General features: G+C 39.8%; 1 protein-coding gene across 1 annotated transcript in view; it reads left to right on the top strand.

Moving 5' to 3' along the window:
- TNFRSF19 (TNF receptor superfamily member 19) overlaps window positions 1–25,927 on the top strand; it is a 66,433-nt gene that overhangs the window by 12,690 nt on the left and 27,816 nt on the right. The window contains exons 2-3 of the mRNA XM_063127033.1: window positions 16,282–16,380; window positions 17,943–18,053. Of these exons, the coding sequence (XP_062983103.1) occupies window positions 16,315–16,380; window positions 17,943–18,053 (177 nt within the window). The 5' untranslated portion in view covers window positions 16,282–16,314. The remainder of the gene's footprint in view (window positions 1–16,281; window positions 16,381–17,942; window positions 18,054–25,927) is intronic.

Genomic DNA, 25,927 nt, shown 5'->3' with positions numbered 1-25,927 from the left:
GTACTGTGTATGATTCTGGGCACCACATTTCCAAAAGGACATCGACAGATTAGAGCAGGTACAGAGGAAGGCAACAAAGATGATACAGGGATCATACCTAACTTATACAAATCTATGATACAACCACACTAGGAAAACTGTCTACAGCTCTGGTCACACTTAAAAAAAGGAATATTGTCAAGTTGGAAAAAGTGCAGAAAAGGGTAACTAATGAGTCTGGAGCAACTCCCCTATGTGGAAAAGTTACAATATCTGGGTCTGTTTAGCTTAGAAAAAAGCTAAGTAAGGAGAGATATGATAGGGGTGTAAAAGGCATGCATGGTGCAAAGAAAGTGGATAGGGAGACATTTTTCTCACTCTCTCATAATGCTTGAATCTGGGGTCATCCCATGAACCTGGTTGGTGGGAGGTTCAGGACTGATAAACAGAAGTACCTCTTCTCAAAGAGCATAGTTAAACTATGGAATTCATTTCCACAAGGTGTAGTGATGGCCACCAATTTGGATGGCTTTAAAAGGGTACTGGACAAAGTCCTGGAGGCTATCAATGGCTTCCGGTCCTGATGGCTATGTGCTACCTCCGGTATCAGAGGCAGTATGCCTTTCTACAACAGTTGCTGGGGAACATGGGCAGGGGGTGGGGGTGCTTTTGAACTCATGGCCTGCTTGTGGGTCCTGGTCGACAGCTGTTTGGCCACCGTGTGGACAGAATGGTGGACTAGATAGACCCAGCGTGGCTCTTCTTAGGTTTTTAAAACTCCCTCCTACTGAGGCACGTACAGGACAAGGAATTTCAATGGCTGCTGGCTGCTTGCTTGGCTATCGCCTCCTCCACTTTTGAGCGTTGCCGCCTCCTGGGAGGGTCACGTGTTGCGGCGGCCAGCGATTGGCTCCATCTTCTAGCCGGAGATGGGAGGGGGAGCGGCGGATGGTTGCCCTGGTTACGAAAGGGTTGCGGGGCAGAAAGAGAGGCGGGGGGAGGCCGGCGAGCGGCGAAATCCGAGAAGCGGCGTCGGGCTGAGCGAGGGCTTCTCATTGCGGCAGCCGGTGGGCGACTGAGTTTCTAACGGCCACAGATACCTCAGCAACTCTAAGCTTCCTCCCCCCCTCATCTTCCCCCCCCTTTCTTTCTGGGTGGGTTTCTTCTTCTTCTGCCCCGCCGCCGCCACCACCGGAGAGACAAGTGACGACGGACCATGACGGTGAGGCTGAGGGAAGCCACCTGGAGCTAAGCGGGGGAGAGAAGAGAGAGACGGACCGTTTGTCTTTATGGGGCTACTGGAGAGGAGAGGGAGCTTGAGGCGACTTGAAGGCGTGAGGGAGTTTTGGAGGAGGAAGAGGAGAGCTATGCTGGGAAGAAAACGGAGCACTGTGATGTTGGGATGCTGATACCGGTCAGGGGAAAGATGGTTTGGGTACCAGGAGGAGGAGGAGGAGGAGGAGGAGACGGCCGAGGGCCATTTCGGCCGTATTAAGCTCACCCGCTGAGGGACTTTTCTGTGGTGACACCGGGCTTCATAACTTCTGGCCTTTAGAGACTTGCCTGGCACCGTCGTTATTTTATCATTAATAAGCTGTCAGGCGAAAACTGACCTCCCACCCACCCACCCACTCCACAAGCTTTTCCTGGCTTGCTTAGGTCTTTATATGTTTCCCAGGATTTCGTGCTGCTATTTGTATTCCTCCTTTCTTTTTAATTTGGTTACTGTAATGTTGTTTTTGTTCTATTAGTTTTTAGGATGTGTTTCTCTTGTTTAATTACCCAAATTTGCCTTGTAAGCTGCCTTAAGGGGTATATATAATGGGAAAGCGGGATATAAGACTGCTATCCTGTGCATGTTTACTTAGGATTGAATCCCACTATGTGCAGTGGTGCTTACTCCCAGATAGGTAGGCATAGCCTTGCAACCTGTAGCTCTTAAATGAATTAAAATGGCATGCATTATGCAACTTCAAACCCTAGTGTGTCAATAAGTGTACTTTCAATGACTGTGCACTCATCTGGAACCTCCATGTGAAAAGGCTATATGTCTCTGAATATTATTTGCTAGGGGCAAGTGCAGGAGCACTTGTCTTTATGCCTTGCTTTGTAAAAGCATTGGCAGGCTGCTGTTAGATGCTTCAGTTCTGATTGTGCAAGATTGTTAGGTTCTGCTGCAGCCAATCCTAACTCTTTGGTTTGTATGATCTGCGTGTTTGTAAAGATATATTTGTTGCATTCCTGCATTATATTTTAGGTGTCTACTTTAAAAGTTGTGCGACCTAATCTTGTGCATATTTTCACAGAAATAAGAGACACTGTGTTTGCTGGGCCTTACTTTGAGGTAATTGCCAGTTGGATTGCAGACTTTGATGTACACCTAAAATTATAAAAGGAGCTTGTGAAAAACTCAAGCTACATAATCAAGATACTTTCAGATGGATTAGTAGCCTCTTAACTCATCCATGTGGTACTTACACTAGGGTTGTTAAAAGAGCCTTTGCAGGGTAGATTTTCCTACCAGCACCACCACCCTTGCAGTAGGTGATGGGTGTTCTAATTCAAATTTGTGATGATGTTGGAAGATATCCTGGACTACTTAAATACGTTTCTCTCTGTATATATTTAGTGGGGATGCTGCTTGGAGAACACTCAAGAAAAGCAGAAGGGAGTTTGACAAGGCTGAAATTTCAGCCCTATCACACAGTTGTTGTTCTTGTTTGTTCATATTTGGGCGGGCGGTGGGGGGGGGGTGTTGGTTGGTTCATTAAGATGGTAAAGTTATGTCACGTTGTGCACTATTTGGGATGTATTTTGGGTCAGAGGCGAAACTAGTCTTCCAGATCAGCTTTATAGCCTAATTCAGGGGTGAACAACCTCTGGCCTGTACATTTTGCCCTACAACTCCCATCAGCCCTAGTAAGCATAGCTAATGGTGAAGGATGATGGGAGTTGTAAGCCAAAACATTTAGAGGGCCACAAGTTCCCCATCCCTGGCCTAATCTCTGCATTGCTGCTAGGGTTTTTTTCTGGTTGTACTTTTATACTGTAGTTTTAGGCCTTTATATTTTATTTGGTTTTTATGCTTAGTTGTGGTTTTAATTTTTGTGAACCACCCAGAGAGCTTTGGCTATTGGGCAGTATAGAAATGTAATAAACAAATCAATAAAATGTAATTATTTGTAATATTATTCAAATTATTGATAATATCATTAAATGAAGATTTATGCCAGGATGAAATTTAATGGGCAGTATATGCAGGTCAGTTAATTTCAGCCATAAGATCAGAGTCTTCCACTGACAGTAGTTTCAGTGGACTTTGAGAAGGCCTTTGATTGCATGGAATGATAGTAGCTGAATTAAGTGCTGGTATGAATGGTCCGAGTTTCCATAGAGCAGTTGGTGCAGCGTATACTACCCAGAGCTACGGTTGGAGCGAATAGTCAACAATGCCCATGGATAGAGGTACCAGACAGGGGTGCCCCCCATCCTTCCTGCTGATTCCCCTTTGCATTTGAACCCTTCATACTGCTTTGAGGAACAACTTTCAAATTAACATAGAGAACATTGAACATAAGCTCAATCTATATGCAGACAAATAGTGGTATAAGTTACAGACCCAAGCACAGCCCTCCCTCCCTTGAAACTGAATTTGACAAATTTGGTAGTATCTCTACTTATAACCTAAATGTTAGTAAATTGGCAGTAATTAATGGGATCATTTCAAAACCCATACAAAACTATACTCTTTTCAATGGTCTGATAAAGCCTTGTAAGATACGGTGTATGTTTCTCCTAACCTGCAATAACTTAATGAATTGAAATATGACTGTTATTCAGTATATTAGAAGGGATTTGAAGAATTGGTCTGTGAAAAATCTCTCTTGCAGTAGTTGGAATGGTTGTATTTCCAAGGCTTCTGTTATTATTCCAAGCCCAACTTATTTTTAAGAACAAGACTTCCCAAGGTGGTAGTGCTTGGTTATCTGTTTTGTGTAGGCTGGAATCCCAGGCCATGCAGGAGTACACTGAAAATATCTGTAGCAATAAGTGGCCTTACTGTTGCATTTTTGTCTGGATATTATATGGCTGTGCAAACACACAACATTCTTATCTTGCATTGCCCTTAATTGTAGTTATATTGCAAGTTAGTTTAATAACCTCCACTTAGTTCTCTATTCTTATATTGTGTTTGGTGTTGTTCCCCGCCTCGATCCAGAGAGAGAGGTGGGTAATAAATAAATATATTATTATCATCATCATCATCATCATCATCTTTGGATGTGCTGGTATTAAAGAAGAATAAAGGACCTCATATTTGCCTGAGTCATCCAGTTATATCTTCTACCCTTGATTTTGAGATGCGTGACAACAAAAGCTCATTCTTGGCTTCTCACCATTAGCTTTTGGGTTCTCACCTTACTAAAATACCACCCTGAATTTCAACAGAATAATCCTCAGTATCTTGAGGTATGAAGAAAGAATTCAGTAAATATGTCAAATACTCGATTTGTTCAAAAGACCTTTGTACTATTCAGTTCAAGTTTTTTCCCAATAATTATTGATGTAACCCCATATCAAAGGCCATGTTACCCAGAGAATTAACATATCAAATTTAGGAAGCTAGTACTCAGGAGAGTCAACAATCCTATGATAATGGTTCTTTTTCCCCATGTCTGAAGAAAAAGAAAATGTACCAAGGAAATATAAGTGTACACGCCTTTATTGATGGGTCATATTTGGGTTCATGAGTTACGGCTGTATCCATTAGATGTAGAAGTTGACTGTAAACTAATTCCACCCAAAACATCCTCTCTTTTTGGAGAAAGTCTCTGTGCAAAGACAAAATAATAATAATAATAATCTAAAGTTTTCTTCCTGAGGAAAGGCTGTTTTCCTGGTTTTTTGCATTTATATCAGTTTTATCTTTACTTAACATACGTGATATATGTTTTAAGACACAAAATGTTGAAAGTGAAGTAATACCAGTAATGCAGCTGTTATTTTTAATTTAACATTTCAATAAATTTCACAACCAAGGATGTTGAACAATCTATTATTTGTGACTGTTGTTGGAGGCGATGAATGTTGTGTGGTTCTTTAAGAAAAAATGCATGAGAAGCATAATTGAAGCAAGCAAGGAAAGACATGACAATTTGCGTGAAAAATTTAAGGAAGTTCATCGAGATGAACTGAAGGTTCATAAATCAAATGCCACAGTGGGAGAGCAGCTGGTGGAGTTCTCTGGAGCAAGGCAGTGGCTAGGAGGAGGGAGCATGCAAATTGCTGTTCTTCCTATTCTCCTACCTGATTCACCCTGCCTCATGATGAGAGCCAGCCCTGTTGCTGTAGGTTACAAACAGACTGCAAAATCAACCAGGGCCTGAATGGTCAGGATATATATGGACTATGTATGTAGCCTCTCAGGCCTTAGCTAGACCTACCTTTTGTTCCAGGAGAGAGGAGGGGCGATCTAGCGTTGGGATTGACACGAGATCTCTCCCCCGTTTACACATAAGGTGCAACAACCTCAGAAAGAGAGGCTTTGCGCCCACCTTTTTTAAAAAAAATTTAAAACGATGGCAGCGTTGAAGGTAAGTTTTTTTAAAAAATTAATTTGGTTTCCCTACTCCCCCCATCCTAACCCTGATGGGCGCAACTCCTGGCTCCCCGACAACAGGCCACACGTTCTACGGTCCCGGGCTCAGCCCGGGACCATGGAAAAAGCGGGCCCAAAGTGTAGGGCTGTGTCCCGGGGCAAGGGAGGGATGATCCCTCCCTGATCCTGGGATCCCCTGTACATCACATGGACGCACAGGAACGATCCCTGGGTTCGCCCTGGGATACAGCTTGGTCTAGCTAAGGCCTGAGTTACAACTGATTGACTTAAATCCAATTGGTCTCAGTTGCATGTACACTATAGTAACATTCATATGTGCAGATTCACAGAGATTGGCTGTGCATGTGCCTGTTATTACTTTCAGCCAGAGTCTGTGGATAAAAGTAATTCAAATAGTAAGTTCACATCTTACAAAGTTTAAGATTATATGTCTTGGAGGATTCCAACTTCTGATGCTGTATTTGAGAGCCATTGGCAATCGTGATGAGTGAATCTGATATTTAGGAAGTCCTGGAGCTGATGTCTGTGTAATTCTGTGGGTCATAATGGCAGACAAAGCATACTCACATGTGCTCCGTTGTCAATAAATATACCATAGCAACGACCACTAAAGAGAACAAAGAACTGTCCCCTGAATCCAGTGAAGCAATGGAGACTGAGAAGTAATCGAGGATTTTTTCTTACTTTTTGAGAAATCAAAAGAAACTAAAGAAACACCATTTACATTTTTTGATAGTTGAACAAATCTCATCCAAAAGGCTTGAAGAAAGGAAAGAAATTCTGAGAAAATGTAGAACAATATACCTTTGGATTGTGTGCTTTCACATGGTTGATATATGGACAGAAATGCCTGGAAACTGGAAATTACATTTTCAGAGTCTTGAACTATTTTTTTTTCAAGTGGTGGACCCAATAATTATGCCAAACGTGCCAGACTATACGTTCAGCAAATGATAGAACTTAAAGACAAGCATTCAGAAGTAGACAAAGCATTCCAGTAAAGTAAATTCTCAGAACAAAATGTGAGTATGGACAGATCGTTTCATAGAACAAACCCTCATGAGATCATCAAAAGGCCAAGGAGGGATGGGTGAGGATGATGGAAAGCCAGCAAGCTCTATGGATTATGAACCACTCAGCATGCAATAAATATATTAAGAACCTCTCTACAGAAAGCTTAACATTGGATATCTCCCTCCAACTGTTAATGCTGCTATGTACCACTTGTACTCGGTTCATTTCCAGTGTTTGGTATGAAAAACACTTGGCATTTACAACGTGTTTACAGAACAATGGGGATGGCAACATTTACATGGATCTTCATCCAATAGCCACAACAACCACAAGAAGAACCAACTTCATAAAAATTACCGAAGGCAGTTCACTGCACCTGCCAAATCACAGCCAACGAAACTTGCAGTAGACGATGTATATACCAACTTTATGGACTTGTTTGTACTATGGTTTCCAAGCATTGCAGTGGTAGCAACTGCACAAGTGTATTACAGATTTTTATTAATAAAGAGAATGCCTAAGCAGTAATATTGGTGGTGGAAAAAACAATGCATATGTATATTCTCATCAATTACTTCAGTGTCAAGATTTGCATATTATAGGTTATAATGACTATTTCACCATGTAGTTTAATGAGCATATCAACATATCACCTATATCTGCCGTCGTTTTGCTGTGATCAGACAGATGTATAGCAGATAGTTTGATGTTTCATATCGAACCCCGTTTTTTGACAGCTCTTTTATGATAAAGGAAATTTATGTTTGAGTTTCATTGAAGTATTATATGAAAAAGAAGTTCACAGTTTTTTCAGGTCTGCTTCATTGGTTCTAGATTTTTAATATTTAATATAGAATACTGGCCTGAATAAAGTCCAAAGAACTTGAGGGAATTGTATAGCAGTACTTCTATACAATTAATTAAAGCAGTGGCATCAAAAACAAACCTAGCTGTAATGATAGCTAACCTCCGATAGGAGAAGGCACCCTAAGAAGAAGAAAGAATGAGTTTGGATGGAATTCATTTACTGTTAGGCCTTGCCTGTGCAATAGGTCTACTGGACTACTGAGATGATAATGGAGAGAGAGTAATGCTTTTATTTCTGACTGGCATCTATCTCTGCTTTCTTACAGCTGCATACCTATACCTTGGATTACCCATCTGAATTGTTTTTGGTTTATTTTGTCGATTTGTTTTTATTCCTTTTGTTAACTGTACTTTTTGACATGTATCTTTAATAATAATAATAATAATAATTTAAAAGCTCCTTAATATGTTAGACATATACTAGAAAGTAATACCAGAAATTGCATTCAGTAAAATTATGCTGTTGTCATATCTAATCATGCAAAAGTGACAAAAGAACTGCAAAACAGGAGGATCACAGAAACGTAGAAAGGCAATGCAATAATTTGAATCAACAGTTAGTTCAAATACAACTAAATCTATCCAGGCTCTTAGTAATAAAATGAAGAAACAGTCCAATCTTAACAGTTAATCTTTTTCAACCTCTACAAGAGTCTAGTCTACTAGAAATAAAATTAGATCTGCTGTCTTAAAACGTATTGAATTGTTCTTATTCATAAATGTTTGTTGGCAGATTTCAATAGAATTGAAATTACTCATAGTGAAAATATAACAGGACCTTTTCACCTATAGATGAATGATTGCAGTTTTGTCACCTGATTGTGTTTCTGAAATTTATTGGTCAAGATCTAAAGAACTGCACAATTAGTTCATGTGCTTAAAAGGACTTCTTACTTGCGTTTTCAAAAAGGCACACACACACACACACACACACACCGCCACTTGGCAAGCTGCTTTGAAAGGAAGGGACTTTACAAAGTAGCTTGTGATATGGCATAGGGATCTGATGTTGGGGAGAGGGGATTAGAATTCCTGCTGGGCATGCCCTTGTTTTTGGGCATCCCTAATGTAGCTCTTTGTATCTTAGATAGGAACTGTTGGAACTTGAAATCGGGAAGTTAGCAGCTGCTTTACAACTCCTGGAGAGAAAAACAGCTTGGGGACAATTTTGAGTGGAAAAACAACCAGTAGTTAAACTGCCTCTTCTCCCCCCTCCCAGCAACATCATTTTTCAGCCTCCTGCAGATACTTGTGCGAATGTTCACTAACTTTTTTTTTAATCACAAGTATACATCACATGTTTCAGCCTAATAGATGCTTTGAAATTATTCTTTCTACAAGCAGAAATGCAGTGATTAATAAAGCAGTGGAAAGTTGTTAGGCTGAATACCCCTTGGCCAGACAGGCAGGTTGGGGCAAGGTTAAATAGGGTAGGCTTTTGTTTCCATAGTAGCATTGTGTGGAACTTCAGTTTTGGGGGAGAAGAAAGGAATGGGCAGGGGGTAGGATTTGAACAAATCACCTTTAATAATTCCACCTTCCGTGCAATTCCTTGAGCAGGAGGTGTGTTTGCTTCATATACTTTAGAGCAGCCTTTCTCAACCTGGGGCGCTCCAGATGTGTTGGACTACAACTCCCAGAATGCCCCAGCCAGCCTGGGGCATTCTGGGAGATGCAGTCTAACACATCTGGAGCGCCCCAGGTTGAGAACCACTGCTTTAGAGCAAAGGTAGGCAACATGTGGCTTTCCATGTTTTGGCCTGCCCTCAGGGTTAGCTGTACTGGCTGGGGGTAGTTGTAGGCCAAAACATTCAGAGGGACACATGCATGCTTTAGAAATTACCATACACTTTGATAACAACAAGAACTTTACATCCTATTCAGTACTGTCTATTCTACATACACTACAACCATCATGTAGAACTAAGTTAGTTGGAGGTTTTTGAATATTTTGTAATTTAGAAGAGAGTGTTTTTTTAAAAAAAAATATCACATCATTAGTGCGATTGTTATATTGTTTATTCTGTCAATGATATAGGCACTACAAAATTTTAAAAATACTTGGAACAGGTTTTCCTAAAGCTGTATAATGGCTTGAAAAGTTAGGTTATCCTAAGACTTAGTGAATAAAAACGAAAAGTGGAGCCGTCTGGAAAGTGAGGAGGTCTCCTACTTCATCCAATGTGGGTGGTTGTTGTTGAACCATGGGTTATCATATTGTCTGAATGCAGTGCGTTTTCCACAGGGTGAGTTTTCGTGTTATCTGAACACAGTGCCTTTTCTGCAGGGTGGGTTGTCTGGTTGTCTGAACGCAGCGAATTTTCCGTGGGGTTGCTTGTTAACCATGCAGTGTGGCTTGTTAACCACCCTGAGCAACCTAGTAACAAGCACTGGGTTCTCAAATAGGCTTGTTTGAGAAAAATAAACCACCCTGCATGGTTAACAGACCATCCTGAGGAAAACGTGCTGTGTTCTGACAATATGATAACCCACCCTGCAGAAAACACGCTGCATTCAGACAACATGTTAACCCACCCTGCAGAAAACATGCTGAGCTCAGACAACACAATAAACCATGGTGGGTTGTGTGAACCCACAGTATGTCTGGCCAAAATTAATATTAGGCACTGCACCATGCAGATTGATGTATGTTAGGAACTTCCATATTTGCAAGGAGTGAGGGGATCATGTATCCCAGATACTTGTCTATTATTCACATTAAAATTACTTTTACTCCCCCAGGTTTAATTTACTAGGTAAACTTTACCTAAAGATAAAAGTGCCCATAGGCACCTACCTGCTTGTCCTGCTGATTTCTATTGAGTGTAAATGAGCACACAGACATTTACTTTGATGTAATTACCCCATAGTTCAGGATTTGGAAGATTTAGCATGAGCACACATTATGTACAATATTATTGATTGTTAAATGTTACTTAATAATGATGATTTCATCTTGATGGAATTGTCCCCTAGTTTTTTTTAATTTAATAATGCAGCTTATTATAAATATTAATGTCTATAAGTAGAAAGAAAACTTGACTATCTGTTGAATTTGTGGAGACACCAACTCTGGACATACTTTTCTCTCTGTATACACAGGAAAAGGATAGACTGGATGGCTTGTGTCCAGCTGACATCAGTACAGTGCCATTTGATAGCAGCAGAGAACAAATTTGCCCAATAGCAGCCTATTATTAAATGCAGCAATGCCTGTTTTTAAGCCAGAAATGTTTAAACTGGAGACAGAAACAGGAAATATGCAGTTGGCACAGTTTTGTTTCTTTCAAGACTTGCTTCCAGGCGAATTAGGCAGTTATTTGTATGCTCCAACTCCTTTAATTTTTAATCTAATTTTCTGTGTGAAAAGCACCGTATTATTACTGAATATTCTGGTCCAGAAATCATATTACATGCTATGTTGGGTACCGTTTCTACATATATTAGCTGATCTGTCTCCTGGGATTTTTTTTTTCTTGGAATGGGACAATGCCTATAAAACTTCTGTTATTTCTTTCTTAAAGTTCAGAAGAGAATGTGCAACTGTACAAGCTGAGGCTGTACAAGTTCTCTGAAACATAATATCCAGATGTTCACAAGCTTCTTTTTGGAAGTTCCAAAAATCGTAAACTTCAGCTCATAACTTTGTGATGAATTACACTATCTTGGAAGTTGAGTAATTTTTCAATGTATAAATGAGGCAATCAGCTTACTTACAGCACAGGAAAAAGACCAGAGGTACTGGGCTAGCATAGAATCATGCCATGTAAAATGCTTGATTTTGGAAGGCTGTTTCTGAGTTTTAGCATATGAAATTTCTGATGTTGGATTTGGCAATGTTAGTAGAAAAACTTTAGATTTGCCGTTCAGTAGAAAAAATACTTACCAGTTGCATAAGAAAAAAAAAATATCAGTAGAAAAGCCGACAAAAATATGTGTGGTTTAGAATAGTATGTACACATAGCTTTTAAGGTTAAGTAAACTTACTTTGTATTATTTTGGCTGGCTTTTGTTAACCAGAGATAATTGAGTACAGTGGTAGATCTTTATTTTATTATATCTATATCCTGACATTGGTTGTTGTTCAAAAAACTCAAGGCAAATAACACAGTAAGTCTAAAACACAAATGGATCAAAGCAGGCCAGTGGAATGGACCTTGCTGTCTCCCTCTTCTCTGCTCCCAGCAGAGCCAGGACCTCCAAAGTGGTGCCTGCAGGCTCCTGTCTTGGTGCTTGTCAGACTCTCTGGCCCTCCTGACTTTTATTTTATTTCTATTTTTTTTGTATTAATTGAGAGGCTGGCATACTGTAAAATGAAGTATTATTATTGTTGTTGTTGTTGTTATTATTATTATTATTATTATTTGTATCCTGCCTTTTGTCCAATACTGGGTCTCAAGCGCCATCTTTCTTTGGATTCAAACAAGAGGTTTTGTGTTTTAAAACTCAGCCCACACTTTGCCTTGTATTGAGTTTGTTGAGCAAGTTACTTCTCTTTTAGCTTCACCAGTTTGCCATCTGGGAAATGTTTTGTGACTGGCCATGGTCACTAGGCAGCCATTTTATGAATGGCCAAGCCCCATGAGTGCCCACAAAACTCTCTCAAAATTCCAAATGTGCTCACTAACCCAGGAAAGCTTATTAACCCCTGCTTTAGAGTGACTGACCAGTAATGGAGACTGAGGTCTTAGCTAGACCTAAGGTTTATCCCGGGATCGTCCCGGGGTCATCCCTGTTCAGGCAGGGATGACCCCGGGACGATCCCAGGATAAACCTTAGGTCTAGCTAAAGCCTGAGAGAGGAGAGGCCATGTGGCAGTTGGGTTAGGCAGGCCTATGGAGCCATGTCTCCCCATCTTTCTGCTATCTGGAAAGTATGTGATGGAATATAGGAACCCCATGGGGGGGCTTGTGTTGTATTTCCAGGTTACCTGTACTTACAGCTTCTTCATTCATTGGCAGTGACTGCTGCCGCTCACCTTGAACCCAAGAGCCCTGGGTCCAAAAGGGAGGAGGAGGATGGCAACATCAGGTTTCCATCCAATCAATCATTATTTGTGTGGTACTTTATTTAAGCCTTTATTATAACAAAACCTAATATATCCAGTTTTAAAGTACATGGTTAATTACACAGTGAAGAAGCTTCATTAGATTAATTATTATTATTATTATTATTATTATTATTATTATTATTATTTATTTATTTATATAGCACCATCAATGTACATGGCGCGGTACAGAGTAAAACAGTAAATAGCAAGACATTATAACTATATTTACAAAAAGTAAGTGCTGTATAGTGACCAATAAATCAAGGTATGAAAGATACTTATGTAGTATCATTAATAGACTTCAGCAAAGTTAAATATAACAGCTCTTTTTCATAATAAGCAAACTAAACAGTACATGTTTAAATACTGTTTTGAAATGTTCGTGCTGAAGAAATGCTTGAAATTAATAACTATTTTGAACTATTTTGAATCTTTGTAAACTGCTTAGGGAGCTTCAGCTATGGGGCAGTATATAAATGTAAATAATAATAATAATAATAACAACAACAATAGAAAAGAATAAAACATGGGAAATCCCTGTTTTTAATTATTTGATTTGTGACTTTGCTGTTAGGTATATCGCTATATTTTTACCAATCAGTGTTTCCCAATTGTAAAATATGATGCAGTAAGAAAACAATAATTTATCCAATTCACTAATTGGATGGCAGCCACTGAAGGTCACTGAGTTCTTGGAGCAGATCCAAGTCATAATGTAAATGTTCTGTACTCTTTCAGGTTCCACAGAGTTGTAGGTCCTTTCATCCAGTGGAGGATGTTAATGGGTTTAATCTTGTTACAGTTAACAGACTTTAAACAACCATATGCTGACCTTTAGGTCAAAGATTAAAAAGGAAAGATTCTGTCCTCTCCCTTCCTCTAGTAAGGGTGAAGACAAACAAAATATTCTAAGAGTGATCACAAGAGGTTTCTCACTGGCTATTTTAACTCAGATTTGCAATTTTTATAATATGTGCCTATAACTAGTCAAATGCTGGATCAGTAAGGTACTCCTGAAGCCAAGGAAGTGTGTCAACCCTCTGTCATGCCCCTTGTGTATCAGGCAGACAATCCATTTTTATGTTTTATGAACATGATTTATGTTCAACAGAGACTTTCAAAATATAATTCAGGTTCCATTCCAAATCAGGAAAGATAAAAGTTCTATGCTGTGTTGGATTCAAGTTCAAGTTTGGTTAAAAACAAAACAAACATTTATTCTTCCTCCTATGAATACTGCTTCTGCAGTAAACACAGGCCTTAACTAGACCTAAGGTTTATCCCGGGATTGAGCCTGCCTGCTCCTGGGATCTCCTGTGTGTCATTTACATGAACTGGTATGATCCCAGGACGATCCCAGGATAAACCTTAGGTCTAGCTAAGGCCACAGAGAGTGATTGCCTTTTGATGCATTCAAGACCCAGTTCCTATGACTGGATTATAGTATGCTTTGCTATAGTCCATGGCTTAGCAACTGTTGAATGCTCTTTAGCACCCAAAAGAGAGGGCCTGTTCTCATTCAGGTGGTAAAACTGTGTCTCAAGGTTTAACACGTGACTAAAAGTTCTTCTTACAAAAACATTCCCTAGACATAAAGAACTAGCATACCAGAGAGAAGATTCGGTTAAAAACCCTTCTTTCTGTCGTCTATCTTATTTGTGGAGGATTTTTTTTTTCGTGTGGAGCATTCAGTGATATGATCTCATTCCTACCCCCATCCCTACACCCATGGCATGGTAGAGCCAAACAAAGAATTAGTTTACCACCTAAATGAGAATTAGGCTAGGTTCTCAAGAGGTTAGTGACTGAATCACATGCTCTGTATCCTATTTCTGTGGCCTAGGACAGCAAGTTAAATGGCGTGCCGAATTTGAGGAGGAAAATACAAATTAAAAAATAAACAAATAAAATAACAAAGATGTCATTATGTCAATTCCTGTACACATACAGAGGGAATATGACTAAGGTTGTGGAAGTAAGCAAGGTGGGGAGGTGAGCAAGGGACTGAATCAGGCCACCCACCAGTAGTGAATGGCGAGCTCCCTGAGAGCTGCCTGGCCAGCCTTCTTTCACCCAAGCCAGCCCAATAAACACTCGGTATTGTGTGCATCTGAGGCCTCCAAAAATTGTGCAATTTCCATGGTGTGCTATTAGCTGGCAGAATTGTGCACTTTCCAGAGGCCCCTCGTATGTGCACTTTCCCTGCCTCCCCCTGCACGCATCCGGGCCTGAAAGGGCCTCTTACCGCTTGCAGTAAGAGGTCCTTTTGGCCCTAATGGGCAAGGGAGGTGTGGCTGGGGGAATCAGTGCACTTTTTGGAGGCCCAGAAAGCATGCTTTCCCGCCCCCATCGGTGCCTGAAAAATCTACCTGGTGTGTTTGGCAGAGCCCGAGGAACAAGCAAAGGGCATCTGGTGAGTAAGAGGCCTAGGTGGATTTTCAACCCATTCCTATCCAGCAGCCCACCTTTGGGGCCCAGTCCTCTCTGAGGCAGTGTGGGGTATCTTCCTGCTTTGCTACTGCTTCCAGTTGGAGACTGGATAACTTGATTTCATTTTTTTCTACTGCCAACAAGAAATTTTATGCTGCAATGTGCTTTTTTTGTGATTATTATATTTTTATTTTTTATGTTTTGTGAGCCTCCCAAAGAACATGGATATTTGGCAACCTATAAAGAGTGCCAAATATTAAAAATATACAGTAAAAAGCAACACACACACACACACACATGCAAAGGGTTAAACCACTTGTTTAATATCACACATAGTTTGTCCCTAAGGTTACAGAACAGCAGATTTAGATTAAATGTGTGTGGGGGGGATAGGGTGGAGAATCCTAATGATAAAAAATTAAGAACCTGCAGTGAAGGCTTAAGTTACAGAACATCCTGCCACATCAGGAGATAGAAGGAGATATCCTATAGATTTACTTTCATCTGATACATCCTGTGGTGTAGTGATTATAGAGTTAATACTTGGACTAGGAAGACCCAGGCTCAAATCTCCACTCAGTCACAAAACTCACTGGGCAATCCTGTGCTAGTCACTATCTCTCAGTCTAACCTACCTAACAGGGTTGTTATAAAGATAAAATGGAGAGAAGGGGACTTATATGTCACCTTAAAAGGAGGAACGGTTGGATATTATTATATCCACTTCCTTTGCCCTCGGAGAGCAGAGCAGAGGGGCTGGTGGTTCCTTGTTGGCCATGTGACCCTGAGGATGCAACCAGGACCCTTCTTTCAGGAACCTCCCTTGGGCATTATGGACTACTGTTGCTTCACATAGCATCTGGCTGTGCTTGTCTCCTTTGCTGTTTTTATCAGACTTTCCGTGCTGATACTCTACTTAGTTTTGGAGTTGGTTTGGTTTTTACTATTTTGGGAGCACTTTATTTCAAATGATCATATTTCTGCTTCCGAAGATGCAGGGGATGGTGGGGGGGTGCCTCTTTATTAAATGGAAAACAGGGGCAAAATGTTTGCCAGTTTACCAAAATCCTCAACCTAGATCTGCCGTTGAGGTTTGGAGTTGGGCGTGCTGATTACATGGTTCGCCTAGAGCGCCAGTTGCTGGCAACTAGTCTAGGGTCGTTCCTGCATGTTCCTCATCATTGTACAGGCCTAGTCTGGACAACACTGAAACAAGATATAACATAGCTAGTGCCTTTTCTATGTTGCTGTGTAATGTGGTCACAATGTGCAGCTCCATCCTGAGAATTTAAAATTATTATTGTTATTATTTTGTTCACAGGTACAGTACTTTGTTAAAGAAAAGGCTTCAAGAATGGATATGAAAATGTCACAGTGGCAATCTTCCATACTGAAACTGCTTGTACTTCTAATATATTTTGTAAGTAGTTAAGACTTTTATTGTGTATTTTGAATTTATGCTGCAGCATGTTGCACAAATATATCCTCATGCACTTTTAATGACTAAAGTAACTGACATGGGTAGATATTTTGTAGCTCCAGGGCAAATATATGTTATACCATGAAGTTAGTATTGCAATAGAAGAATTACTCTGCCTAAATGTGGAGCTGCTGTGGTATCATGATGTCAGAGTGCTTGTTCCTTAATCTGTGGCAGCTACAGAATAACTGGCTAGGTCTCATTAGATACTCTGTTTAAAAACTGAGCGGATTAAAATAATGTGGTTTCGCCCAAAGCAATTTGATGCTTCACAAAGAGGCAGCTAGTGTATACTCATTGTGTAACATTTCTTTTCTTTTTTTAATACACATATCAATTTGTATATATCCATAGCAATGAATACATATGAAATGCAAAGAGCGTGTACATCAGTGATTATTAAAGATTGTTCCAGTACAGAATTTATCAGTGTAATAACCTCCTCCCAAAAAGAAGTGAATACTGGACATTGCCAAAACATTAGCTGGATTAGACAATCCCTTATTGAACAGATGTTGCTGTGTCCAATATACCCAAAACAAAAGTTTTTGCTGAATTAAATCGCAGCCTAAGATCCATAGACACAACTGGTATAGATGCCAAAGTTGCGATCCACTGATTAGACAGAATGGGATAATCCAATTACCTATTCCATTCCTGCTTTAATAATATTAATAATAATAAATTTATTTCTTATCCGCCTCTCCACTTTGATCGATAACCCTGTGTATCATACTTATTCAACCAAGAACAAGCATTTATAGACATGGAGTGTGGGTCACTTTGCCTGACCAGCCTCAATAAGTGGTTCCTATAATGATGGTGAGTCTGATGCTGTACAAGCGCTGGAGCAAACCTAGACACTAACAATTGCTGCTATTTATTTATTTATTGCATTTCTATACCACCCAATAGCCGAAGCTCTCTGGGTGGTTTACAAAATTAAGACAATTCAAGTATAAAACAACAGTACAAAACCATAATATAAAATACAATATAAAAGCTCAACCAGATAAAAACAGCAGCAATGCAAAAATACAAATTTAAAACACCAAGTTAAAATTAATTTATAGACTGTTAAAATACTGAGAAAATAAAAAGGTCTTTGCCAGGCATCTAAAAGAATATAATGTAGGTGCCAAGTGAACCTCCTTAGGGAGCTCATTCCACAGCTAGGGTGCCACAGCAGAGAAGGCCCTCCTCCTGGTAGCCACCTGCCTCATTTCCTTTGGCAGGGGCTCACAGAGAAGGATGGATTATCCCATTTCAGCTACAGATGGATTATCCCATTTCAGTTATAGATGGATTTAAGGTCAGATGTTATTTCAGTAAATTATGTTTAGAAGACTCAGGCTGTAATCTTATGCACAATTATTTGGGAGTAAGTCTCATTGAATTCGATAGGACACTTCTGAGTGAATATATAGAGGATTGCACTGTTAAAAGTTTCAGATGAAAAAGATGCTGAAGCATGACTTTAATTACTTTTCTCTTGTTTTTAGTCAAATACTGTAATTTGTGAAACAGGAGACTGCAGAGAGCAAGAGTTCAGAGATCATGATGGAAACTGTATGCTGTGTGAACAGTGTGGACCTGGAATGGAACTGTCTAAGGTATGCACGAGTGCTCTGTAAATTATTCCTTTGATTTTATCAACAACAAAAATTGCAACTATGATAATTAAGTTAAATACTTTTCTGCAATGTATATATGTTTGTATATTGAGCTCCTCTTGGAAGTGAAACAGCACTTGTAGTTGCGAAGTAACTGTTTTGGAAATTTAATTACCTTTGCAGTGATACCCATTTATATAGTCAGAAGGGCTAACAAGGAATATTGTTATGTATTTAATATATAGAAGTAACGCCTAAATCTGTTCCCTTCTTTTAAAAAAAAAAGTGAATGTGTGGTTCTTACATTCTTAGCTATATTTTGCTCAAAGAAAAAAATACAAAAACCAAAGCTTTGTGGTTTCTGGGTGGTTTGAAAAGATTTGCTCAAAAATCCATGAGCTTAAAACTTACTAAGGGATTTTAGTCTTAAAGAACAATACACCCTTTTTTTTAACCATACTTTTGGTTAAGATGCACAGCTTTTCAGAACATTTCTATGTGTCATAACTGGATTTAATTATTCTTCTGTGTGCTTCATGACACATGGAAAACTAAGTATTTTTCATGCTACATTACATACTATAGCTCTTATGATATGCAGTGGTATGGTTGGTTATTTATTTATTCTTTTAAAATATCTGAAATATAATCTATAACTATTCTAAATGTTATATTGACAATAAACAGTTAAAAAATTAAAGAACATCTTGAAATAGCAAATCAAACATATCAACCATATTAAAACTTAAGAGCATAACAGCTCCCAATTAATTCAGGTGTCACTTCTAAGGTTGGGGTTGGGGAGGGGGGTTGCCTGGCACCAAGAAGACACAACAGATGGAGCCATGCAAACCTCCCTTACCACAGCTGAGAAGGACCTCTCTCTGGTCACCCTCAGCCTAACCAGAGAGGTCAGGAACAACCGGTGAAAGGCCTCTGATGATGACCTCTCAACACATGGGCAGGTTGATGTGGAAGAAGATGGTCCTTCAGGAACCAAGTCATAAAGGAGCCTTTTTGAAACAAAGTGGTAGTTGTTTCAAAACTGGCAAGTCACGGGCACTCAACTCTAATCTTTTGATGAGGGCTGGAGCTGCTCCATATGCTTGTCTACACCAACCATTTATTCCAGGATAAAATGGAAGTTGCCCCTACTGGGCCTATGACGCATAGCTGATCCTACTGTGATCTTGGGTCGACCCCTCAGTTATTCAGGAATATCTGTGACTGCTTTTGTCACTGGTTTTTTTTGGCTCTCTTGCTACAACCCCGAAGTCTGTGGCTGGGGTGCCCCCCCTTTGCGAACCTATTGTTGTCCGGTGCGAGTTCCCGGCTCAGAGGACCTCCAACCCGCTGTCAGGGGTGTGTCCAGAGGTTTCACAGGTGTGTGGGAGTGGACCCATCTGCCATTTTTAGCACAATTTTTGATTAGCTATCACCATGTTTTGGCGCTGCCCATGTGGTTTTATTTAACACAAACATCTCTGTGCAGCATCACATATTCGCTGGACCTCCTATCCGCCCCATGCATAGTTGTGATTTTGCATTCATGCGCATCCCTCCAGATTCATAAAAAAAGTCCTGTAGCCCTGTAATCTGCCCAGCCCCACCCACTTCTCCCGATGCATATGCGGAAATGCCGTCAGGGGACACACATCCTCCCACAATGGCATTCCTGTCATTGCGGGAAACTTTCTTTATGTGTGCCCCCTTGTTTCCTGCAGGTCTTCTCCTTATTTGTCTTCACATTTCTATAGTACCCTTACAGAGAAATCCTATGCATATTTACTCAGAAGTAAGTCCCACTGTGTTTAATGGGCCTTACTCTCAGGTAAATCTGTATATAACTTCACCCTTAATTTTGCAGCATAAAACTAGTACTGTTAACTGAAGTGCACTTTGTTGTATACATCTCTCTATGTAAGAGATGTGAAGAATTTTGCTAATGGCATGGTATCTGCTTTCCCTATAAAATCAAAATATAATCACATTTTCTTGTTTTACTTTCTCTGTTCTTCAGTTGAATCCCCATCTTGAAAGATACTGAGTTTTCAAATAATGAATTTCTTTCCCTTATACTGTCCCTGTTTGTGCTGTCCCTGAAAAGGTTTAGATGAATTCCTGATCCTGAGAATGCACCATATTTGTAACAATGGGCACCATCACACACACACACACACACACACACACCAGTGAATGGGATTTTAAAACAGGAGAGTTCTCAAACTCAGTTGTATTGACAGATTTGATGGACAAATATTCTGAACCTATTCCTTCTCTCTTGAATGTCATCATGATTTATTTATTTTTAGAAAACAAGTCTCCCATATTAAGCAGGGTTCACAGAGTTCATAGCAGAAGTTGTTGAGGAGACATTGGAGTGGTAACTCAGGTTAGATTTCTTATGATAGTCTGGCTGTCTTTTGTGAAAGTCTCTCCCTTGGCTGACTATTGCTTTTTATCTTTATCTTTGGATGGATGGTAAATATTAGCTCTTCAGCTCCTGCCGCCTTGGAGCAATGTTGCTAATTAAAATGTTAACTGCCAGCGTTGATTTTAGTCCAGCAATCTATGATGCATAGATTTTCATCAGTAGGGTCCTCTCCTCCCATTCTTTACATATTGCTCCATGTAATAGTGCCTGGGTGGCCAAGTGCCTCTCAGTCTGGAAGCAAAAGGGGGCCACCCAAAATCAAGGTAGTAGTTTCTTCATATTCAGTGGATTCCCTAGGTATGCAGAAGTATATTCATTTGTAAATTTTAAAAAGATAAAATGTTTTCAGAAGACCAAAATGGACCTGTGAGCTTCTAGAACCAACAGAATATTGAGGGCATGAGATAAGGAAACATTTGAGTAATTCATCTTGTCTGGAGAGGAAATATCCAGGTTCGCATTGAACACCAACTCATATCTGCTATGTTTGGTAGGCTGGGAGGGAGTGTTACATGCTACTGCCCAGTTATCCTAAAATCCTGGATTTATGCAGGACCACTCTCATTTCTGATTTGGGGTTGGGGGAGTCTAAGACTGGAATCCTGTACACCATATTTGCCCTCAAATCACCGCTCCCACAGTCTGTACAAACACACATACACATGCAGATGTCGAGAAAGACATCTTTTCTTTTTTTCCAAAAAAGGGAAAAAAGGATCGGTGTCTATAGTGGTTATGTTGCTCCCAAGGAGTCAAAATTAGCTTGTTTTTCTTGTAAACAAGCCAATTTTGACCTTTTAGCACTCTGTGGCTACTATGGATGCCTTCTTTCTTTAAAAAAAAATTAAAAATGAATTTGGATGGCAAGAAGGGATGGTGGGGGTCGCGTGATACACGTTTGCATCGGCATAAAAACTATACACGTTTGCATCAGCATAACTGGCATTGAACTCAATGGGGCTTTCTTCTGAGTAAACCTGCATAGGATTGTAATGTAAAGGAAACAATTTGAGCAGACTGTGCAAGTCTGTCAATTAAATCTGTGGTTTGAGGGCAGCTGGACCATGGAATTTTGAAGCTGCTGGTGTGGGAAAAGGTAAATGGGAATGGGGAGAGATGGGGAATTGACCTGTTTGAAACCCTTACAACTTACTGGAGGTGAGCATTAGGATTCCAATATGCCTATCTTAAATTAGCCATTTTGAAGCAAACGGGGAAGAGGGAGCAAAAGCACTGGCAGATGCCAACAATTGGCAGATAAAATCTTCCAAGGTGGAGTCTTGTCCTAACAATTAGATTTTTGGGCAAAGCACTGTTAAGGAAGCCAGTAATGACAATGAGGCAGCCTTTTCTGCTGTGGAATGAGCTCCCTAGAGAGGTTCACCGAGCACCTATGCTGTACTCCTTTCGAAGTCCTTTTTCATTTCCTAGCATTTTAGCATTCTAGTCTTTTAGCTTTGCATTGCTGCTAGGTTTCATTGTGGTTGTACTTTTATACCATAGTTTTAAGCTTTTATATTTTATAATAGTTGTAAGCGGAACATTGGTTTAATTTTTGTAAACCACCCAGACAGCTTCAGCTATGGGGCGGTATAAAAATGTAATAAATAAATAGGCTAGAGGAGCAACATTTTCTTTGGAGGGAAGAAACTAACTGTGTGTATATGTGATGGAAGGGGAAGAGGTGAGGGACATGTGGTACTTGCTGTGTGGGGGGCGGAAGGAACATCTTCATGGTGTATTGTGTTTGTTCAACTTTATATAATACATAGCTAACTTAAAGATTCACTTTTGTTATAAAAATAGGAATAATACGAACCATTTTGTGATTTAAATCCAATAAAAGCAATCTGGATGCAGAAGATTTGGTTTCAAAGAAAAAGATTTTATTCCAACACTGCAGGTAAAATAGGAAACCTTTGCGCAAACGGTTCTCCCTTCCACACCAAAATGGAGAGAGACCTCGAATGGATGTTAACGTTGAGTTTTATACAGAGGACAAACTTTAAACAATTGTAATTGGCTAGCAGCCCAATTCATCACAGTTGATGTCTAGGGAGGAAATCGGTTAGCTTTGCATACTACCGCATGATCCCTTCAGCAATGCACCCTAGGACATACCTATCCCAGATTACTTAAATCCCCCATTGTCTGGAGAGTTTTTCCCATTCCTGCTTCCCTTAGCCATTCCCAATTCACCATTCCCTCCCCAATTCCCGCCAAACCGTGGGAAAAGAGAGAAAGAGAGAAGACTCCGAAGATTACATTAATGGCTACCAGAACAAAACCATCCCCAAAACATGGCGCTAGACCAGGTTTCATTACTACTCTAAGTGAACCTGCCTTTTACCTCTATATTCCTAATGGGTAGACCAGGCCCTCCATTCTATTCATTTAATGGGCTATATGGTCTCAATATGAGTTCCCTTAGTTTTCTATGGGTAGACCAAGCCTCTTTAGTGGTTGAGGCTCCTGGTTTACATGAGAATAAGTGGACTTACTCTATTAAGTAAATGGGGTTTTCCTCTCTACCTGGGAGTAAAGGGTCTATTCTATCTAAAACCAAAAGATGGTGATTCAAAGTAGGGAAGTGGAGGATCTGAGAAGGAAAAAGAAGGAAAAATGGACAAAGGGAATCATAGGAAATCAGCTAAAATTTACATATCACTATGACTTGCTTAGAAAGCTTCTTTTTTTTAAGGGTTAGAAAAATTCATGGAATTCTGATCTTAGCTCTAACTAGTTTAATGTAATAATTCATATCCCTCTCAGGATACAAATCCTTCCAAGGATTACCCACATCAGTCTCTGAAGGAAGGCTCATTGATAACCCCTGAAGAACTATTTATTTTGTCCAATTCTGTTCTTTAGACACACATTAGGTCATCTTGTTTGCTTTTAACATAGTAATCCCCAAAGAGTAGATCAGGAAACTGGTTTATTGTATGTGCTACTTAAAACATATCTTCTGTATCTTTGGCAAGTCTTTCAAAGGGAACTATTTTGAACCAATTACTGGATAACGTTTTTTGTCCTTCAAAATTATCTCTTTCAAACAACATACTTTGAAAAATATGTCTAGCTGTAGAATGTACATTTCAGAGTCCTCTTTTTTTAGAAACAAATTACTTCACATAAAATGCCTTACCTCAGTTCAGCTAGCATTTTAGGGAAGGATGTGGGAGATGTGGCTGCCTTTAGCATTTTTGTCCATGATATCATCCCTATTTACTACCATTTGCCAGGACAGTATAAATGCAGATATCCCTTGCATTTTATTTTGAGGATATAGTCTTGTGTGGTTATTTATAGGAAATATTTTACAGTGGTGATATTCTCATGCTTATTAGCCTCCTTATCTCCCACTCCGCAATGCCCCAGCTAGACAGGTGAAAAAGCCCCTCTAGCTGAAATGCAGAGTAGGAGGCACGGCAGAAGGAACAGTTATCTCTGCCGCACCTCCCGCTCTGCCCTGGATGCTTGTAAGCCTCCAGGTTCAAAGACTAATAAGCATCAAAGGCAGATCTCATAGGATTATGCCATAAACCACTGTTTAAAATTGTAACCAATGATGTACTTAGTTTGGGTATCTTAGGTAAAATATGTGCAAATATAAGGGAACAAATACCGTATTTTCTGGCGTATAAGACGACTGGGCGTATAAGACGACCCCCAACTTTTGAGAAGATCTTCCTGGGTTAAAAAGTCATCTTATACTGGGCGTATAAGATGACCCCCAACTTTTGAGAAGATTTTCCTGGGTTAAAAAGTAGTCTTATACACCAGAAAATACAGTATGTACCCATGACATTGTATAAATAATAACAGCGACCCTGTTCAGACAACTCACTAAGCCATGGTTATGTAGCCACCAGGGTTAGGAATAGTTAACACACATGTTTAGCTCAAAATGCTTAACCACTGTGGTTTAGCAAGTTGTCTGAACAGGGTCATCGTGCCATGTGAACCATTCCTAACTATGGTGGCTGCATAACCACAGTTTAAACATGCTCACTATCTATTTGCTGCAAAAGCATTAGTGGCCTAACTATGGCTTACCATGTTGTCTGAACAGACCCATTACCTTCTGTAGCATATTGTTAATATAGAACAAAAACAAGTTTTCCTAGATAATTTTTGTTTGTTATTCACTCAGTTGCTTTATGTAACTAATAATGTTACATATCTAAAACTGAATTTATTTGAGAAGTTCGCATTGTCATCAACAGATTTTGTTTCTTGCAAATAATGCACAAGATTAGAACTGAGGGTAGTATTAGTTGACCTTTATTCAGGATGATGGTTGACCTAGTTAGAACAGAAACTATAATTTCTTATAATTCAATATTATAGCTCTGAAGAATTTGAACGGAGCAATTATATTTTCTTTTAACAACAGGCATCACCTGTAATCACCAACTAATCAACAACATACCTACGTATTCTTACAAAAACAAAAGTGGATGCCAAAAGACTCCCAATAGGCACTAAAAGCCAAATGAGAGGGACTTTCAGCTTCTGCCTAAAGGCAAAGCAGATCATTATGTCTTGCACTGGTATTGAGTTAGCTATTGCAAGAAAGAGTCTAAACTGGATTGGACTGGCTTTGGCAGCAGAAATTTACAAGAAGAAATCTAGGGAAAAGATTTCCCAACAAAGTAGGAAAATCAGGATATAAGGGGAAGATCAAAGATAAATTCCTCTTGACTAGGTGCTGGATTGGTATTCAACCATACCATGAAAAAGACCTGTAACTGGTGTGTCAGAAGGAGACAATTATCTAAATGCACACTTTTAAAATATTACTTTATTTGCTTTGCAACAATTCAATTTTCCCATTTTCTCATTCAAATACCTACCCTAGTCTCCATAAACTTTCTCTTGGCTTACTATAATTGTGCCGTTGTTGGGAAAGAACTGAGGTGAATCAGTGAACAGCAGGAGTGAGAGGGTCTGTCTCTTCTATAGAACTGAGTCAAAAGAGATAGATATGTTTAATTAACATTCTTGCCCCCTCCGTGAAATCAGCTCCCTTTTCAGTGATATTTTTCCACCTCTGTGAGAAACAATATAAAACTGTTCATCAGGGGGCAGATGTTGGGAAGAAGGAATGTGTCTCAGTTGCCTGGGCAATGGGGACACATTTTTCTCCCCCCCCCACCCTTTTAGAGAGTGAGGGCAATGGAAGCCAGATATCACACAGCAACTTTGTACTTGACGTTATCATGTCTGTTATTTGACCCCTAATTGGTTGGGTTTGCACAGTGAAGAAGCCTATTCAACCTTTAAAAGTGACACTCAGTAGTCCAGTTGCAACTGGTTCTTAGGGCTCATCTACATCAAGCAGGATATTACACTATGCAAGTGGTATGAATGTTGTATATAAAAGGCAGGAGCCACACTACTGCTTTATAGCGATATTGAAGTGCACTGACAACTG

This window comes from Elgaria multicarinata, chromosome 5, assembly GCF_023053635.1.
Source record: "Elgaria multicarinata webbii isolate HBS135686 ecotype San Diego chromosome 5, rElgMul1.1.pri, whole genome shotgun sequence".
In the NCBI taxonomy this organism is placed as follows: Eukaryota; Metazoa; Chordata; class Lepidosauria; order Squamata; family Anguidae; genus Elgaria; species Elgaria multicarinata.
This window is presented reverse-complemented; position numbering and strand designations above follow the sequence as displayed.